Source organism: Solanum lycopersicum, chromosome 8 (assembly GCF_036512215.1).
Source record: "Solanum lycopersicum chromosome 8, SLM_r2.1".
Classification (NCBI taxonomy): domain Eukaryota; kingdom Viridiplantae; phylum Streptophyta; class Magnoliopsida; order Solanales; family Solanaceae; genus Solanum; species Solanum lycopersicum.
Genome location: NC_090807.1, coordinates 23614467 through 23630990, shown reverse-complemented (window position 1 = coordinate 23630990; position 16524 = coordinate 23614467). Strand labels below are relative to the sequence as shown.

Genomic DNA, 16524 nt, shown 5'->3' with positions numbered 1-16524 from the left:
GCTAGGCAGCTATCTCTTCAAGATGACTTCCCAAATCTTTTCTATATTGTCTAAAACCCCATTTCTGTCATTGCTATTAAGAGGGAAAGGGGTTACCTGGGACTTCAAATAAACATTTGTGATTGGGAAATACATGAGTTGCTTGGCCTTAATGCTAGACTGCACGAAAGTAAGTAAGTTCTCATGCGGCAGAGACTTAAATGGGTGACTTATGGTGGAGGCAACTATACAGTCAAGGATGGATACCAGCTATGGTGTTCTAGCAATTCTTTGATAAATAACTGGCTATGGCAACTCATTTGGAGACCCAAATTTTCACCAAAGGTTATCTGTTTCACCTGGACAGCATTATTCGAGGCATGCTTCAAACAAGATAATCTGATGAAAAGGAACTTCTAGCTACCAAACATATGTTACATGTGCCAAAAGGAAGCTGAAAGTACCTGCTATTTGCTTCTGCATTGTGAGTTGCCTTGGTCATATGGTATATTTTATTTTCCGCATTTTAGGTCTCAAATGGGTACCTCCTTCCACAACAAAAGATGCTTATAAGAGTTGGAGTTTATGGAGAGTTGATAAACCCATGAAGAAAATAAGGAAATGGTTCCGGCTTGTCTGTTTTTGTGCATTTAGGCAGAGAGAAACAAGAGATGTTTTGATGGAACTCCATAAGTGCTCTTTAAAGGTGTGGTGTATTGCTAATTTGTTTTGCTAGTCTTATTAACGACATTGACAAACTTTTGCCTTGGTGAGAGTATACACAATGTTCGGATTCATTAGCTCTCTAGATCTAGCTTAGTCAGTTGTGTACATAACCCAGCTATATTTTTGGTAAGTTCAAATGTCAAATTTTGTATCATGTACTTTTTGCATCTCCTTGATGCTTTTTACTGAAAGCACCCCATTAAAAAATACTTTCTTTTGTATTTGAGCATGCAAGGCTTCATTGTTCACTAATCTATATGTTCATGTGAACTTTTTACTGGGATATTCAGTTCCATGTGGAATTGAATTTAGTGCATTATCCTACTTTTCTGGCGTGTTCACTCATTTCGTGTTTTACTTACTTCAGCTGGACGTCTGCGGGATACATCTGTTGTTGTTGTTACTCTGGAATCTAGTGAAGTATACATTATTGTTAGTTTGTCTTCAAGGACGGATACACAGGTGATCTATGTTGATCCCACAACTGGGAGTCTTCGCTATAATGCAAAGACAGGATATGATATTTTCAATTCTCAAAATGAAGCCTTAGATTATGTGACGAATGGTTCAAAATGGCTGTGCAAGAGTATAACCTATGCCAGAGCTGTGCTAGGCTATGCTTCTCTTGGGAGCTATGGTTTACTTCTTGTTGCGACAAAGTTATCGGTCAGCATTCCGAATTTGCCTGGGGGTGGATGTATATATACTGTAACAGAGACCCAATGGATCAAGATTTCACTTCAAAACCCTCAGCCACTGGGCAAAGGTGAAACTAAGAATGTTCAAGAAGTGATGGAGCTTGATATTGATGGCAAGCATTATTTTTGTGAATCACGTGATATTACTAGACCTTTTCCAAGTCGTATGCCCTTGCTGAACCCTGATGATGAATTTGTGTGGAATAAATGGTTTTCAATGCCCTTCAAAAAGATAGGACTTCCAGAGCATTGTGTTGTTCTTCTGCAGGTTTTACTTCATACTTGGTACCTTTAGATATTGTACTGTCTGACATTTGACACTTGCTATGATTCCACTTGTATGCATATGATACAATGAAAGAAAGAAAGAAAAAAAAAGAAAAACAAAATAATCTTTGAAACTATAAGAACCTCATGTTTTCACTTTTTTGTACAGTTGGTGTAAACCTTGTGATGTCAAAAGTGTAGTTGACATTGTAGATTTTCTCTTTCTCCTTCTACCTACGAAGGAAATGTTTTTGTTATGCACCTTTTCTTTTTCTTCTTTTGAACTGGTTAAGTAGAAGTATTGCAAACAGAAATCTGGCACTAAGTTGGTGCCAATGATTTTTTTCCTTTTTTTTTTTGGATTATTCCGTTCAGAATAAGAGAGAGAAGATTCTACCTATACAAAAGCCTATTCCTGTAGTGCGTTTATAAAGTCAGCATACTAATTTCTCATCTTTAACAGTCTGTAGGTCACACCAAAAAGCCAAAAAACCATAAGCAGGTGCACTTAATCTTCTGTACACCCTCTATTTTCCCTACAAAACATCTGTACCTATTACCCAACAGATGCTAACACGGTATTCCATATTTTCCTCGCTGATTTACTCATCCCCCTGATGGCCCAGCTGGCTAGAAGATCCCTCACTGCATAGGGCATGACAAAGAGACTGAAAAGATTAAAAAGTTGCGACCAGATCTGTCTTGTGACTGTGCACTGCAAAAATAAATGGCTGCTACATACTTCTTCTCTTAAGGTTGCCTTGGGTAAGGTATGCATTGTGCAAATCTGTCCAAATAAAACAACTGACTTCGTAAAGAGCCTTCAACTTCCATAACCGCTGGAATTTTATAGCAAGAGTTCACTGAGAAAACTCCATCTACCTGCCTATTCCATATGGAAGTAAGTACCTGGTACTCGTTCTTCTAGGAACAGATTCTCAAGATCATCTAAAAGCAAGGCTATCCTAGGAATTTCCCAATCATATTTGTTTCTACAAAAATCAAGATACAGTTGTTACTATTCCAGCAAGTTAAAACCAAAGCACCGAGTTTTCAAAGTGAAATCGTAATGTTTGCACTCATTGCTATTATTAAGGAAAAAATGTTTTTCTCCTCCAGATCTACCTGAGTCTCAAAAGATAGCCTATGCTGGCTTATCAGTAAGTTATATGCTCTGTACCAGCCTTTTGAGATGTTGAAGACATAAAATTGTGAATTTATGTGTCAAACAGTGTTATCAAAAGCAAAGAGCAGAAAAAAAAGTCTTTAAGGACTGTTGGGCTTTAAGAGCAAAGTCAAATAAAGCATGGGCTTTAATGAAAAACAGTGTAAAGGGAAAAAATATATATGTTTAGTCAAGACTAATAATTATAAGCATAAATGATAAGTATATGAACAAAGAAATTGATTTTTTTTTACGATAAAGCGAGATATCAATTGTTTAGTGTCACCTCTTTAGAAGAGGCTCACTGGCAAGGAAAGGTATTTATTAACCTTGATGATGATACTGAATCGCACATTAAGCTAGGCGAAACGCTCAACATATTTTGTGCCTCGCTTCAGGGCTTAAGCGTGCCTCTGACAACATAGATGTCAAATTTATTCTTTTTTGCTTGAATAGAAATATCATCTGATCCGTTCATGGATAGACTCCTCATGGCGATGATGTTGGTCCTTTGCACAATGGTCGCTGTTTACAAATAGGATCTGATGACTTTGATCTTTTATCCTGGTTGTTTTGAGTGTTTATTTGAGAAATCTTATCAACCGCCTTCCCTCTTCTTATGCATTTTGACTTAAAGTTAGTAAAATGGTGACATGATCATTCCACATTATATTTTAACATGAACCATTAGATTGTTGGTTAAATTGGAGGTAGAATTTCATTACTTACCCTGGTTTGATGATTTGATTGGTTACTATCTGAGCTGTTTTCTTGCTCCAGTGTATTCCATGCCTTTGATCTTCTATTCGTATCTATGCTGTTTGTATTTGAGTCGAAAACTGAAGTTGTAACTATCTTTCATCTCCCATCATCTGTACCTCTAGAGCAATATTCTTTGTTTTTTGATAAATAGGGTCAAAACTCTTTCTATTATGAACCATTATGCCGAATGTGATGATATGAATTCTCATTGGGACGATGATAATCCATAGGGCTTTGCAGAATCCCGAAGTTTTGGAAGCTTAGGTCAGCAAGAAGGGGTTGTTGCTCTCACTGCTCGACGTAGTAGGCTTCATCCTGGGACTCGGTATCTAGCAAGAGGCTTGAATTCTTGCTATAGTACAGGTAGCATAAAATTACCCTCTCCATCTTGAATTTGATTTTTTTCTTTTTCCTTTTGTTGCCTTTTAGAACAGACCAGGTCATATCATTTGTCGAGAACAGAGACCAGGTTATTATTTACTGTGGTTCTTTGTGGATTTTGTTCTTATGGATATGGTTAAGAATATTCCTTTATAATAGCTCTGCATTTGTTCATTTATTCTTCCATTACTGTTTGTTTGACATAGTTCTGCATGACTCTGCATGCTTTGGTTAGCGATAGTACATTATGTTTCAAACCTTATCTCTGGTACAAAGTAGTTGTCTCTTTTCTGCATTTCTGTGTTCATTTTATTATTGATTGAATTGTCCAGGGATTCAGTGGCGTACACGGAAAGTTTTGTAAGTGGTGTCGACACTTAAAGGGAAGAACAAATGATCAAATTAAAGAAAAGATTGACTAATTTTTGAACAGTAGGATTTTAGGTTTTGCGTGATTAATTGCTCTGTTTGACCAAACTTCTAAAATCAAACTTATTTTAAGAAAGGTTTTTCTTTTCTTTTAAAAAATGTTTTTATAAACAAAATTATTTTGTCGAGAAGTGGTTTATGCTTGACCAATAAATTTATAAAATATTTTTTAGAAGCAATTAGTGTCTAGCCAAGTAAATAATGTATTTTTCTCAAAAATATTTTTCAAAAACTTGCTTTGAGACAAAAGCTAATTTTTTTTTAGATATTGAAGAACAACATATCTAATCCCGAAACACACTTTTTTTTTTCTTCAAAAGCTTGGTTAAATACCTTAATCTTAAAAAATAAACATTTTTGACATCCAAAAGCTTGGCCAAACAGGCTATATACAGTTCAAGCTTGTGGGGAAGTTATTTAACATCCAAGACATATGCAATAATGAATCTTGATTGATTGGTTTGTTTAGTTTGAAGAGCTCGGGGGGGGGGGGGGGGGGCTTTCTGAGGTTCGAATGACACTTTAAAATGAAAGTTATATCTTTTAGCAGCTATAGTAACAATAGATTGCAAGAGTTCTTAAAAAATATACAAATCGCTGCCATCAAGGTTCGAACTCGGGGTGACAGCCACATTAAGGAAGCACTTAACCAACAAGCCATCCAGGAGTTTGTATTAGCTGTTGTCATCGTGTGTTATATGTACATGTGTTTTGCATTTTCTATGTGTATATTTTAACTTAACTTTCCAACTAAGCAGTGTCGGATGACACCCCTTGGTATAAGGTGGGCCCTGCAGGGATTCTTTAGTGTATACTTTATGTTCTCTGTATAGAATGGTGCTATCAGTTCTATACCTAATTTAATTTCAATTTTCCAGCACAGTATGTTCTGGTATCTTCCCTGACATGTATATGTGATTTATATTAATAATAATTGATAATTTTAATAATTAATAAAACCTAACAATGTTTAGATAGTTTAATTTGTGAGATATGCTGGACATCAAGAAAAAGAATCATTGGGATATGTTTATCTTCGACGTCTGTCAGTTTGAAATTTATTCCGAGTTTATAAATGAGGCTTATAATTGTAATTATGATCCTTTTATATTAGTTTCATTACTGTTTGATGGACAGGCAATGAAGTTGAATGTGAGCAACTTGTATGGGTTCCCAAAAGGGCTGTTCAAAGTGTTCCTTTCAATACTTACATCTGGAGAAGAGGCACTATTCCTATGTGGTGGGGTGCGGAGTTGAAGTTGACTGCTGCAGAAGCAGAAATCTATGTCGCCAATCGTGATCCTTATAAAGGAAGTGCTCAATACTATCAAAGGTTAACTAAGAGATATGATGCACGAAACCTAGATATAGCTGCTAGTGGGAACCAGCGAAAGAGTGCTTTTGTTCCAATTATATGTGTCAACTTGCTTAGGAATGGTGAAGGAAAATCAGAATCGATTTTGGTTCATCATTTTGAGGAATCTTTGAATTATATTAGATCAATTGGAAAACTACCTCATACTCGGGTTCATTTAATAAACTATGATTGGCATGCCAGTGTGAAGTTGAAAGGAGAACAACAAACAATTGAAGGACTCTGGTACCTTCTAAAAGCACCAACAGTTGCTATTAGCATCACTGAAGGGGATTATCTGCCTTCTCTTCAGCGCATCAAAGATTGCAAAGGTGAAGTAATTTATAGCGATGACATTGATGGAGCATTCTGCTTAAGATCACATCAAAATGGAGTGATACGTTACAATTGCGCTGATTCCTTGGATAGGACCAATGCTGCTAGTTTCTTTGGTGCCCTCCAGGTTTTTATGGAGCAGTGCAGACGGTTAGGTATATCACTTGACAGTGATTTGGCATATGGTTATCAGTCATATAATAACAATGGGGGATACACAGCTCCATTACCCCCTGGCTGGGAGAAACGGACTGACGCTGTAACTGGGAAAACATATTTTATTGATCACAATACAAGGACAACTACTTGGAATCATCCCTGTCCAGATAAACCCTGGAAGAGATTTGATATGACATTCGATGACTTCAAGAGATCGACAATCTTATCACCTGTCTCACAATTAGCAGATTTATTTTTGCTTGCTGGTGACATCCATGCAACATTGTATACTGGCTCCAAAGCTATGCACAGCCAAATTCTTAGCATATTTAATGAAGAAGCAGGCAAGTTTAAACAGTTCTCTGCTGCACAGAATATGAAAATTACTCTTCAGAGAAGATATAAGAATGCTGTTGTAGATAGTTCTCGTCAGAAGCAACTAGAGATTTTTCTTGGATTAAGGCTTTTCAAGCATTTTCCATCAATTCCAATCCAGCCATTATATGTACGTTTTATATTGTTCTCCTACACTCTTGTTACATGTGACTCTAATTTCTTTCATTTTCTTTTCTTTTCCTTTCTTTTATTTTGCTTATAGTATTGTTTTCTTGAACTGTCATTTTTTTAGCTTCATATTGACATTCTTCTAAGCTTATATCTTGACACCCATTGAATGCATCCTAGTTGACCTGATCACCATATAAGCAAGGAGCGTCTTTTTCACTTAAATCTTTGATAACTGTTAGCAACTTGGGTCTTGCTAATGTATACTTTACAATAATGATTATCCTTTCCTACCCTCTTCTTGATCCATAAACCTGAACCCAACTTGTTCAGATCACGTTGAACTTCTATAATTTCCTAATAAGTGTCTTTTTTATTTGAATATTGTTGGGAATGGAAAAGGAAGAGGAGAAGGTAAAAAGGAAGACAACTTTATCCACCTATTACTTTGATGAGATCTGTGTGGTTCAGTGGGAGGACATGATCCCATTTGATGAAACATTTATAATTCCCTGCAGTTTTGGATGGGTGACTAGAGATGGAGTTTATATCGAGTGTCAAGAGGGCTTGACATACTGACTTGGGAAGCTGCATATCTCTTCACTTTTTTCTTCCTTCCCCTTTACTTCCGGACCGCACCGAAAAAAATAAATGAAATCCCAACTGTTTGTAATCTATGTTGCTTCTTCACAACTTTCATTTTTTCATCCCAACATTTAGTGGAGAACGAGGTTCTAGCCTACTATATTGGAGACTTGGAGTTTTTAGCTTGATAAAATGGAATCCTGGACAAGTACATGATTGAAGAGCATTTATTGGGTAGAATGTATGTTGCTCGGATTCAAGTGCAGGTATTAGATCCGGATGTGGATCTTGTGGTTGGATTCTTCATCATATAATGGATCCGAGTGCGGATACGAGAGTTGGATATGGTCAATAAATGTATATTACGACACATAGAGTGTTTTTTTTTATCATTTGAAGTTATTGAACTAAAAATAGTAAAACTTTATTCTTTATAAACACGTGTTTTATTCTTATCTTGCGTGTGTGTGTGTGTGTGTGTATATATATATACACACACACACGTCTCTCTGTATGTGTGTGTGTGAGAGAGAGAAAGAGACATAAACCCAAAATAGAACAAATATCCAATCAATCTATACGTCTCGGTCATAGAATGTGTTCAATGTACCCAAGTTAAATCGATCAAATCCGCTATGGATCCCACACTCACTCTCACTCTACATCTATCATGTTGTCACAGGTGCGGCAGGGGAAGAGTCCACACAACATAGAATAGAATCCTTTCATTTTGGTTTTATTGGTTCATATCAACAGTATCTTTCATGGTTTGTTACTATGTTTTTTGCAGGCAGATTGTGAAGGCTTCTTTTGTTGCTTTTTTCCCTTTTACTGCTCATTCTTATTTTCCGCTCATACCAGGCTCTTGATTCTTCTTCCTGCAATGCCTTTTGTCTATGTATCATCTTTCTGGTGCTATCTTATATATAGAAGAATTAAAAAGATTTAATATAGATCTGGTAAGAAGGCATACTATTGGAACTGGCGACAGAAGGGACAACTCCCAAAGTTATGGAACAATAGGTTGCATCAATTAGACTCTGAAGGGATTCAAGATGTTAAGACACACAATTTTCCAGATTCCTAACTTTTGAGGTTGTATTTATATGTGGACTCTGATTATGATTCTACAAAGACAAGAAGGGCACCACACATGGAAAATGTATACTTACTAACTAAAATGACCTATGTGTGTTATAATAATATACTGGATAGACTTTCTGTGTTCAGCACTGCCTGGATGCAATAAAATCCTGAAACAGTTTGCTCAAGCTTTTTCCTTGTTAAGAGGAAATTGTTTTCCACTTTAATTATCTCTAAAATGAATGATAAAAGAGGCATAAGCCTAAAAATCCGCATATCCTCGGGCTCCACTTAGGGATGACATGGGATGCTTTGTTTTTGTTGTAATCAGAGATATTTCCGTCAATTTGTTATACTTGAGGTTATATGTTTTGAGTGAGCTAACTTTATTTTGTGAAAGTCATTTGAAACTTATTCTGTCACCGTTGTTTGTGCTGATGACAGGTCGCTTCCCGTCCCACTGGATGCTTTCTAAAGCCAATTGTGAATATGTTTCCGATTTCCGATGGTGGAGCAAGTCTTCTTAGTTTTAAAAGAAAAACAATGACATGGGTACCTGCATAATGCTTTTGACATTTTTAAACTGCATTTTATTTGATAAAAGAATCTTCTACAGTATAATATCCCCTGCTGTTACATCTACAGTAGGTTCATTTATATCCAGCATTGGGCACCTTGTCTCAGTTGTGTACACATCTTCTTACAGGTTACTCCACAGGCGACTGATGTACTTGAACTTTTTATTTACCTTGGCGAGCCTTGTCATGTTTGTCAGCTACTTCTCACTATTGCACATGGTTCTGATGATTCAACGTTCCCATCAACAGTTGATGTCAGGACAGGGCGTTATCTGGATGGTCTTAAACTTGTTCTGGAGGTCTGTTCAATTTCTATTGTGAAATTGTTAGGGCTGTACCTGGTTGTTACTTGCGTCTTAGCTATTCAAAAAATTCAAATCTATGCGATGCTCATGCAATTTGCTTAATAGACATCTTTCTCTACAGTGATGAGTTTTTATGCCTTGCCTTTTAGATTCTGATAATGGCTAAAGGTGTCTAGGATAGGCCGAGAGGTATTTGCGTTTTCCATCTGTTACTGGGAAATCAACATGCACATATACCTGTTTTTTCCTGATGGAGGATATTATTTTTCTTGTACTCTACAGGCTATTATCCTACCAAATGTATGAAAATGGAAACCTTTCATAGAAAAATGAAATAGTTAAACTTTTCATGTGCATATATGTCTGGGGTTACTGTCTAAAGTTCACAATTTTTGCATGAATTTGTTCACAGGGAGCTTCTATTCCTCAGTGTGCAAATGGGACTAATATTTTGATTCCATTGTCGGGACCAATTAGTGCAGAGGACATGGCTATCACTGGTGCAGGTGCACGCCTTCATGCCCAAGATGCATCCACGCTTCCATTAATGTATGATTTTGAGGAACTTGAAGGAGAAGTGGATTTTCTTACTCGTGTTGTTGCACTCACATTTTATCCTACTGCGGATGGTGGAGGTCCTATAACTCTCGGTGAGGTACAAAGAAACAAGATAATTTTACTTTTAGGCATCCTGTCTTTCTAAACAAAATTTATAGGTTTCTTTACTTCCTTAAACATAATCTTTTGTGGAAGTTTTGACTACATTTATCTGAATATGATAAAGAAGACATCATCCAAGTCTGATGACTAACGTAAGTTATAAACATATTGTTAAAATAGTATTTTGGTCAATTAACTTTTTAGTGTTATGGCTTCGCACTTTTATTATTGTATAGTTAACCAGTACAAAAAGGGAATCTTTGTTACCTGATTGGAAAAAAAAAGAGAAATGTTCATCTAATTCTCAAAAAAAATTGGAAACACATTACAGAAAGAACGTAATCCAGCTAGATAAATGCATCATTATTTTATTATCATGTGGTCTAAGTAAGATGGCTTAACTCAGTTATGGAGCCATGCTGTTGCATGATATTTTCTTCAATCTCTTCAGTACATTTTTCTTTTTGTAAAAACACATGCAGATTGAGATACTTGGAGTATGTCTTCCATGGAGGTACATATTGAAACATGAAGGCTCTGGCACTGGATTTTCTAAACAAGCAGAAACCCATCATGATGTTACTAATCCTTTTCTGACTGAGCCCGGGGAAAATCCTTTCGCTTCTTCTTTAACCACTGGTACACAAACGAACTCGTCTGCTGACTTATGGGTAGACCTTTTAACAGGCGAAAGCAGAATTTCAGATTCTAACAGGCAGCCAGTGGCTGAAACTGTCTTCCATGGCGGAGATGACCTGCTTGACTTCTTGGATGATGCTTTTGTCCAACAACCAAAGGAAGCTAACATTTTTTTCAACAGCACGTCTAAAGGGCTTACTGACAATAACACTCAACGGTATTTGGATTGTTTCAAACTCCTTGTGGGACCCAAAATGGTAGGTGTCTTTTGGATTTTTATATTACTTTTATGCTTCTGACTAGGGTGGCAACATCAGCCAAACCCATTTGACCTGCCTAAGTTTTAATGGGCTGGACGTGGGTTAATATTACAAATAGGCTCAGTTTGGGCATAACCCATCTTAAACAATGACAAATGCTAGCCGAAACTTTACCCATCACTATCCAACCTCTAAACCCAATAATTTGGTTCTTCTGTAGCCAAAATTCACTCAAATGAAAAAGTTTAAATCTTGATAAAGTTAAATAGCTTAACCATATTATGAAGTGCCGAAAAAAAAAGTGTTGCCATTACAAAATCTGGAGCTTTGAGTTATTGTAATTTGTAATTAGTAGGATGTAATTGCAGTTGAGCTCATATAAACTAATTAATTCCTGAAATATTAGGCTCCTACTCCTTCAATCCCATCATTATTTTTTCTTTATTTCATAGTTTTAGGTTTTCACCTTTGCAAAGCATTTCACGTGTAATGAAATGGACCTTGGGCTTAACTCTGTTCCAAAAGCTAGCGCATGAGAGGAGGGTCGCCCTAGACCATATAAAGAGACCACCTCTTCCCTTTAATAACAGATGTGGGCCTCAACACCCTGTTGTGTGCTAACTGGATATCTAGAGCGTGTACAATATTTTAATATAGGGACCCAATATAGGGAAACCAAAAATTGGGATGGATCCTGCCTTGATACCATAGTTACCATGATGAAGAAATAGAGATTTGGCCTAACTAACCCCCAATACTAGCTCAACAATAAGTATTTCCACCATACAAGGGTCCAATTTTCCTCATCCTCACAGATGTGAGACTCAAAACGTCCTCCCTTTTGCGGTGTGGACAATAGAAAATGAGGACCCACCATCAGGTAAAAAAATGAACTGGGATGGGGACCATATTTAAAAAATGAACCTTGGGGATACCTTAACCTCAAAAGGTAATCCATGAGGGAAGGATTACGCAAGACCATAGGAGGAGACCAAATACCCATCCCACAACTGATGTGGGAACTCAACATATTTCATCATTTCACTGTAAGTGCTTCTCAGAGATGATCATCATGATCATCCGTCCTATGTTATTAATTTTTTGTGTATGAAACTCCAGGTTGTTATTACTTATTATGAGTATTTCCTTTGGTGCTGTTACACTTGTAGAAGTAGAACTCCCATTTTATGTGCATGTTTGTTTGTGGTACTCCAACTCTGATCCAGCTGCAGAAGATTTTTGATCTATTTACACCCATATTGTTATCATTTAACTATGCAGGAGAGAAAGATTAGCTACATGGAAGCTATGAAACTTGAAATTGAACGCTTCCGCTTGAACCTCTCTGCTGCTGAAAGGGATAGGGCATTGTTGTCAATTGGCGTTGACCCTGCTAGTATAAATCCAAATCTACTTCTTGACAATTCTCGTATGGGAGGATTCTGCAGGGTAGCAAATGTCCTTGCTTTGCTTGGACAGGCTTCTCTTGAGGATAAAATTACTGCTTCTGTTGGTCTTGAGATTGCCGATGATAGCGCTGTAGATTTCTGGAATATAGCAGGAATAGGGGAAAGATGTATTGGTGGGGCATGCCAAGTTCATTATGAAGATGGGCCTGTATTAAATATGCCTTCTGTATCATCAACTTCAGCTGCTGCACAGACCTCTTTTGTGTGTTCTGAATGTGAAAGAAAGGTCTGTAAAGTTTGTTGTGCAGGGAAAGGAGCTCTTTTACTTGCTATGTTTAACTCCAAGGAGGTTCCCAGCTACAATGGTGTGAGCAGCCAGGGGGGAGCAATCTATGTAAACTCAGTTGATTTATCCTCAAATCATTCCATGACACTTGATGGTGTCATTTGCAGAGCCTGCTGCATTGATGTTGTGCTTGAGGCTTTAATGTTGGACTACATCAGGGTTTTGGTTGGCCAGAGGAGAAAAGCCCGTGCAGATAGTTCTGCTCAAAAAGCTGTAGACCATGTCCTCAAATTTACTTTGGGGGATTGTCAATCCACACCAACTGCATATCCGGAATTGTTGAATGGAGAGGAATCACTTGCTGAATTTCCTTTTGCAAGCTTTTTGCACCCGGTAATATTTTGTACCTATCCTAATATATATATAAGAGGAGTGATTTGATCTTTTCCATGTTTTCACAAATCTGGGGGAAATCAAATGTGAGTGACACAGCATCTCATGGTTGATGTAAAACTGGATTATCTTGAATGCAAAAGCCTACTTTAATTTGCCTATTTACTAATTTCTGTTGAAAGAATTATTTTCTCCATCTAGCATCATCTGCAATTGACTTTGAAGTAACTAGGTGAACCTTGATTTGATGGAATAAGTAGATTTTAGCTCAACATTGTGCCATTCTTGCCGACCATACTTCATTAGAATTTTAAGAAGTCAGTTCTCTATTTGTCCTGATGAGATAACCAGATTATCGTGCCTGAAATTTGACAAAGGAATAATGGAGGTCTCTAAGCTATTTTGCGGTTTGATCTGAGATGGCAATAAGAGTTGTAGTATTAGATGGATGAATGTAGAAAAAAATTAGGTAGCCAGTAACGGGGCCTAAGATTACTTGGTGGATCTGGATAGATCATAGCCAGAAAAAGTTGAAGGGAGGGAAGAGACTGTTTCCGAATTCCATATAGAAGCCTATTGGATTAGATCCTTAAGGTTAACAACTAAATCTTCGACAGAAACTCACATCATGGTTCTTCACTCGACCATATAAAATGTATTGTATCTAATAACTTCCTTGTTCCTACTGGGGTCTGTGCTAGATGATATGAAAGAATAAGAAGGGTCCTTAGGTTTCAAAATCTAGCTTACATTTAGTTGGAGATTTGTGTGATGAAAGTTCCCCAAGACACTATCTATGTGGCTTAAATTGGCAAAGATCAACTAACCAACAACTTTCTGTTGATTTAGGCTGTATTTCTGTTGCAAACAATGCCAATAAAATCCCCATTCGGACAATATTTAGCTAAAGTTGAAAAAAGAGTATTTTAAGTTGAAGTTGAAAAATAGTAGTTGAAATCATGCCATATAGCTATTTTCACTTGAAGTACTTACCAATCAAGTTTTTCAACTTCAAATTCTCTATTTCCAGTTGATGCTAAAAAAATAGTGAAAATGATAGAACATTATTTTGCAAATAATATTTGTCCAAATACATGCTTATCATTTGTCTTTAAACAATAGTATTTCATTCTTTAAACTTCAACTTGAAATATTATTTGCAAATCAATATTTGTTCTTGTATTTGGTTTGAGGAAAGTTTCAACTGAAATCATGGTTTTCACCCACAAAACTTTTAAGTTTTTCCAAGTGGAAGTCATGCCTAGACAGAACTTCAATTCCAGATGCTCTTTTCAACTGAAATTTCAATTACTTTTTCTTAACTTCAATAAGAAATTGTCCACACTCCGAGTTACATGATTCATCATTTTCTTTCTTGTTCTTTAAAAGTAGAAAAAAATTTTGGTAATGTTTTTATATCCTGAGAATAACCTCTAGAAATACTATCCTTTTATGGTCTGATTTAGGTCCTTCTGTTGATCCTTTGCCTTCTGCACCTTTACCTCGAAATGACTAGGAAGATTGAATTTTAAGAGGTAAGCTATTTTGTTTTGCTCCTTCTAAAATTTCCTTTTGAGGGATTAAGTAGAAAGATCATGGCTAAAGTAGGAAAGTGATGGAAATACTGGAATAAGAAATGATAAGGCCATAGATGACAGGTTATGTCTTCATTAAATATTTTGATTAATTCTCTCCGAATTCTACTTTCAATTGAGCTCTCTTTCACACCCTATCCTTGATCTTGTGAAATATTTTCTTTGGCATATTTTTATTTTGAATGATATAAGCACTTGAAACATATATCCTTACCAAATTCAACTATGGATCTTTATCAAGTTGATGGCAAAAAACATTTGGTTCCTGAAATAATGTTTGATCTATGACAATCAAATATAAGTTTGATCCACCATAAGTTAAATAAGTACGATCAATTACTAGTTCAGGATTTTACTCCCGTGAAGTATGAAGTTGAATTTAGGAACATATCCTTCTCGTAGATTTGATCCTTCTCCTTCTTGTGTAGGTTGAAACTGCACCAGGATCTGCACCATTCATGTCGTTGCTTGCTCCATTGAATTCTGGAGCACAAGATTCATTTTGGAGAGCTCCTCTCAGTGCTTCCTCTGTTGATTTTGTCATTGTCCTTGGTGATTTATCTGATGTTTCTGGTGTTGTTCTTCTAGTTAGTCCTTGTGGCTACTCGATGGCAGACACTCCTGTTGTAAGTTTACTCCTCACTCAACAAGATTTTTAGCTCTAGCAGGTTTTGTGTCATATTCAAATATGGAAAAGCCAAGACTGTTTGGACCTGATTAATCTCATGCTGTCGTGTAATTTCTTATAGTTTATTATCTAATGTTCTCTCATAGATTGACTTCCAAAAGCAATGATAGTCTTTTTTCCTTCCTTTTGTTGGGAAGAGAAATGCTATGTATGTTTTAACTTGTTGAACAAAAATTGCATGTGATATTCTATGACCCCTTTGGTTATTCGTTACATGATTTGCCTATCCTTCTGATCAGAGAAAACTTTTTTCTTTTTTTTAATTTTTATAATTTTTATGTCGAGACATAAGTATTAATAAGATATTTCACATTCTGTTTCCTGTGATTGCTTTGTTTTTCCATGAGAAGAGCAAAGTTAAATGTTTTTGTCTAATAGTTACACTTGCCTGAAACAGCAGCAGGAATTACCATCTGTTAAGCTCGTTGTTTTATTAATTTACAACATACCTATAAGTTTAAATGGCCCTAGATTGACCATAGACATGAAACTTGTGTGTATGGCAGATTCCTAGAGACTTGCTTCTTGTTCATGTGATTTCTCTTTAATCATGTAATTGATGTGGTTTGACATTCCTCTTGTGTTGCTGAATTCATGCTTTAAATAACTTGTTATTTACCTGTAGGCTTACGAACTTGCCTATTTGTTTCTTGTTCATGCAATTTCTCTTCCCATTGTATAATGATGTGGTTTCCCATTCCTTACACCACTGGCAATGCTTTAAGAACCGAAACTTATTCTGTCTGTGCAGGTTCAGATATGGGCAAGCAGTAAAATACACAAGGAAGAAAGATCATGTGTGGGGAAATGGGATATGAGATCTATGATCACCTCTTCCTCTGAGCTTTGTGGACAAGAGAAGTCCTCTGAAGTGCCTAGACATGTAAAATTTTCTTTCCGTAATCCTGTTCGATGCCGCATTATTTGGATAACTTTGCGTCTTCAAAAAGTTGGCTCAAGTTCTGTAAATTTTGGGAAAGACTTCAGTCATTTGTCCGTAGAAGAGAACCCATTCGCGGAACCTGTGAGGCGTGCTTCATTCGGAGGACCAGTTGAAAGTGACCCGTGTCTTCATGCTAAAAGAATCTTGGTGGTTGGAAGCCCATTGAGGAAAGATGTAGGGGCACCAAGCCAAGGCTCTGACCAGATAAATACAAGCAATTTGTTGGATAAAGGTCCTCCACTAAACAGATTTAAGGTGAGGCAAACTTGCTACTCTCTAGCAACTTTTACCATTTAAATTGTCACACTCCTACATAATAAAGAAAAATAAAATTCTATTC

The 16524-nt window shown here is 36.6% G+C and overlaps 1 protein-coding gene across 11 annotated transcripts in view; it reads left to right on the top strand.

Moving 5' to 3' along the window:
* The window catches only part of LOC101268595 (probable phosphoinositide phosphatase SAC9), a 32451-nt gene that overhangs the window by 4462 nt on the left and 11465 nt on the right, over positions 1–16524 (top strand). For 4 of the 11 annotated variants that reach the window (XM_010326586.4, XM_004244909.5, XM_026032492.2 and 1 more), the window contains 10 exons: positions 1073–1671; positions 3828–3960; positions 5545–6761; positions 8873–8980; positions 9135–9305; positions 9724–9966; positions 10454–10867; positions 12152–12958; positions 14982–15179; positions 15993–16439. In XM_010326586.4, the coding sequence (XP_010324888.1) occupies positions 1073–1671; positions 3828–3960; positions 5545–6761; positions 8873–8980; positions 9135–9305; positions 9724–9966; positions 10454–10867; positions 12152–12958; positions 14982–15179; positions 15993–16439 (4337 nt within the window). The remainder of the gene's footprint in view (positions 1–1072; positions 1672–3827; positions 3961–5544; positions 6762–8872; positions 8981–9134; positions 9306–9723; positions 9967–10453; positions 10868–12151; positions 12959–14981; positions 15180–15992; positions 16440–16524) is intronic. The other 7 variants (XM_069288029.1, XM_069288028.1, XM_069288030.1 and 4 more) reach the window with 2 other exon arrangements.